This window comes from Seriola dumerili, unplaced genomic scaffold, assembly GCF_002260705.1.
Source record: "Seriola dumerili isolate Sdu_G_001 unplaced genomic scaffold, Sdu_1.0 BDQW01003157.1, whole genome shotgun sequence".
Taxonomy (NCBI): Eukaryota; Metazoa; Chordata; class Actinopteri; order Carangiformes; family Carangidae; genus Seriola; species Seriola dumerili.
Window position 1 is genome coordinate 258 of NW_019177412.1, and position 2,495 is coordinate 2,752.

General features: G+C 41.3%; 1 protein-coding gene across 1 annotated transcript; it reads left to right on the plus strand.

The window, feature by feature from the left end:
* Window positions 1-252: 252 nt before the first annotated feature.
* LOC111239619 (cadherin-2-like) lies at window positions 253-1,885 on the plus strand (the record flags this gene model as incomplete). The annotated part of the gene is made up of 3 exons (XM_022769500.1): window positions 253-412; window positions 1,354-1,526; window positions 1,757-1,885. Coding segments are annotated over exons 1-3 (399 nt in total), but the record flags the coding sequence as incomplete, so codon positions are not given.
* Window positions 1,886-2,495: the final 610 nt, after the last annotated feature.

A 2,495-nucleotide genomic window follows, 5' to 3' on the forward strand; every position in this document is an offset into this window, starting at 1 on the left:
CGTTGTAGTGGTGGTCTGTGAGGCCATTTAATACATTGCATCTCCTCAAAAGGTTCTGCCATTTTTCTCTTCATGTCTTATGGTTGTTTCTTGCTTGAAATGTGGGAAATGTATGCAGATCAGTGATTTAGTGTAAAACCAGTGGCTGGAATGTGTATCACATCATCTGTACACATGTTCTACTGAGATGGAATGAAAGCATCTGACTGTATGAGTTATTCTTGCATGTACAGTATTTGTAATTCAAATGTGTTTTCCTGTGTGCAGTTTCAAGCTCATGCTGTGGCAGAAGGTGCAGGAAATGCTGAGGAGCCCATGGATATAGTAGTGAATGTAATAGACCAGAATGACAACAAACCTGTTTTCACTCAAGATACCTTCCTGGGAGAAGTTCCTGAGGCCTCACCAAATGGTACTGTCAGTTTACTTAGTCTGAAAAATATGTTGGTTGGTTTTCAACATTATGTTTCACGTTAGAGAGACTGAGAAAGGAGCTGGATATAGCTGCTGATGTCTGTCCTAAACTTCGATGTAGTGAAATCCAGGACCTGATGCTTCTACACAGTGGATGTGGCAGTCCTGAATGAAACTTTTTCTAATGTAACTTCTAACCCAGAGGTCACTGATAGGCGGACCAGGGTCCAGATCCGGACCCAGGCACCGATCTACCTGCATTTATAACCTACAACTTATTGAGTAGCTTTCATGGCACTGGTCACGTGCTGCCACTCAGCCAACCATTGAGACTCGAGTCAGTGAGTGAGATACACACAGAGAAACGAGAGGAGACAACGTCAGAGAAATAAGTGGGGGAAGTAGGAGATAAGAGAAAACAAGTAGAACAGGTATTAAAGCAGTTCAATTGTGATGTGTTGAGATTGTTATAAAAAAATGGTTGAGACTTTTAAGAAATGGAAATGGAGTTAACAAAAAAGAAAAAGGGAAACTCAAGCTTCACTCAGTGATCATTGATTGTACACAACTTTTTTATATATTGGGGTAATTTGAGTCTACTATATGGGGATGTAATGATTCTCGCAAGACCCCCCCCCGGGAGTTTGGAGTATCAGGCCTTCATGGTTGTCCTGGAAGGGGCAACACCTGGGGACTCTAGTTCTTCTGAGGGAGTTCAGGGCTCATGCTGACAATGATGGAGAAACCTGGAGGGGGGTGGTATGGAAGATGATCTGCTTGATTTTAACCAGAGTGGTGTTTTTTCTTGTTGGACTTCCATGCTAGCCTTGGATTGGCTTTATCAAATACCTTGTTAGAGCATAATCTGGTTCATAAGGGTACTTGATACTTTAGGCCTAAAATGTACTTAATTTACTCTTCTGGATTCCCTCTGTCCAGGTTTTGAGGTGATTACAGTTACGGCCACAGATGCTGACCAGCCAAATTCTGACAACTCAGATATCCGCTACCGTATTTTGAGTCAGGATCCATTGTTGCCCAGCGACTACCTGTTTGTCATCAATCCAGTCACTGGAGTCATCAGAGTCAATGCTGGTGGGCTAGACAGAGAGGTAAGAATGTAAAAACATTTTCCCTGTCTTACTGTGCTTTCGCACCTACCTGTTGAAATACTTGAACGGTTTCAATAGCACAAAAGTGCAGGAGTAGTTATGTGCCGAAAAACTAAGTATCACCTTTTCATCAGTATGTTGGGCCTGGCATAGATTTAGGGGTTTATGCTCAGAAAATGTTTAAGCCTTCCAGCTGATCAGTTAATGTCATTGTATGTCTCCTCCAACAGAAATACCCCAAGTACACTCTGGTGGTACAGGCAGCAGACATGATTGGAGAGGGGTTGACTGGAACTTCCAAAGTAATCCTCACCGTAACGGATAGCAACGACAACGCTCCAGAATTCACTCAGATCTCTGTAAGTACAACACACTTGTGACTGGAAATTTTACTGTTTGTTAAACCTCTTCCCCGAAGATCAATTGTTCAGTCGTAGCTTACCGCCATGGCTAGTTCTCACCATGCTGAAGCTGTGTGCTTTGGGCTGTATTAAGAGATATACTCGATGTTTGAATATTTTCCAATATCAGTTATATTTTTCCCACCTTTCTAAAAACACAACACCCAAATTGCAAGGAATTGATTAAACAATGCGTTTATACTCATTTATTACTAATGTTACACTCAGCTGTAACCTAATTTCACCTTCAGTGCCAAGGGGCCACATGGCGTTAGTTTTAGCTAACCAACTGTTACTTGGGAGGCAACGGGTTATTTTAGGAAAGGGCCCCATGCTGGTTCAAATCTGTGAGCAGCAGTTGTCATCTTAGCCATTAAAATCAATGTTGACCTACTGAAAATTTTCTTCTGTCTGAAATCAAGTATGCAGTGTTTTGAAAAATGACCATTAATTCCAATTTAAAATCTGCCGCCATTATACATACATGTAGCACATGAGTAATACACTTGACAGTAGGGATCAGTGGTAATATTCAGCATTTTCAGATCATCATTATGTTTTTTTTTTT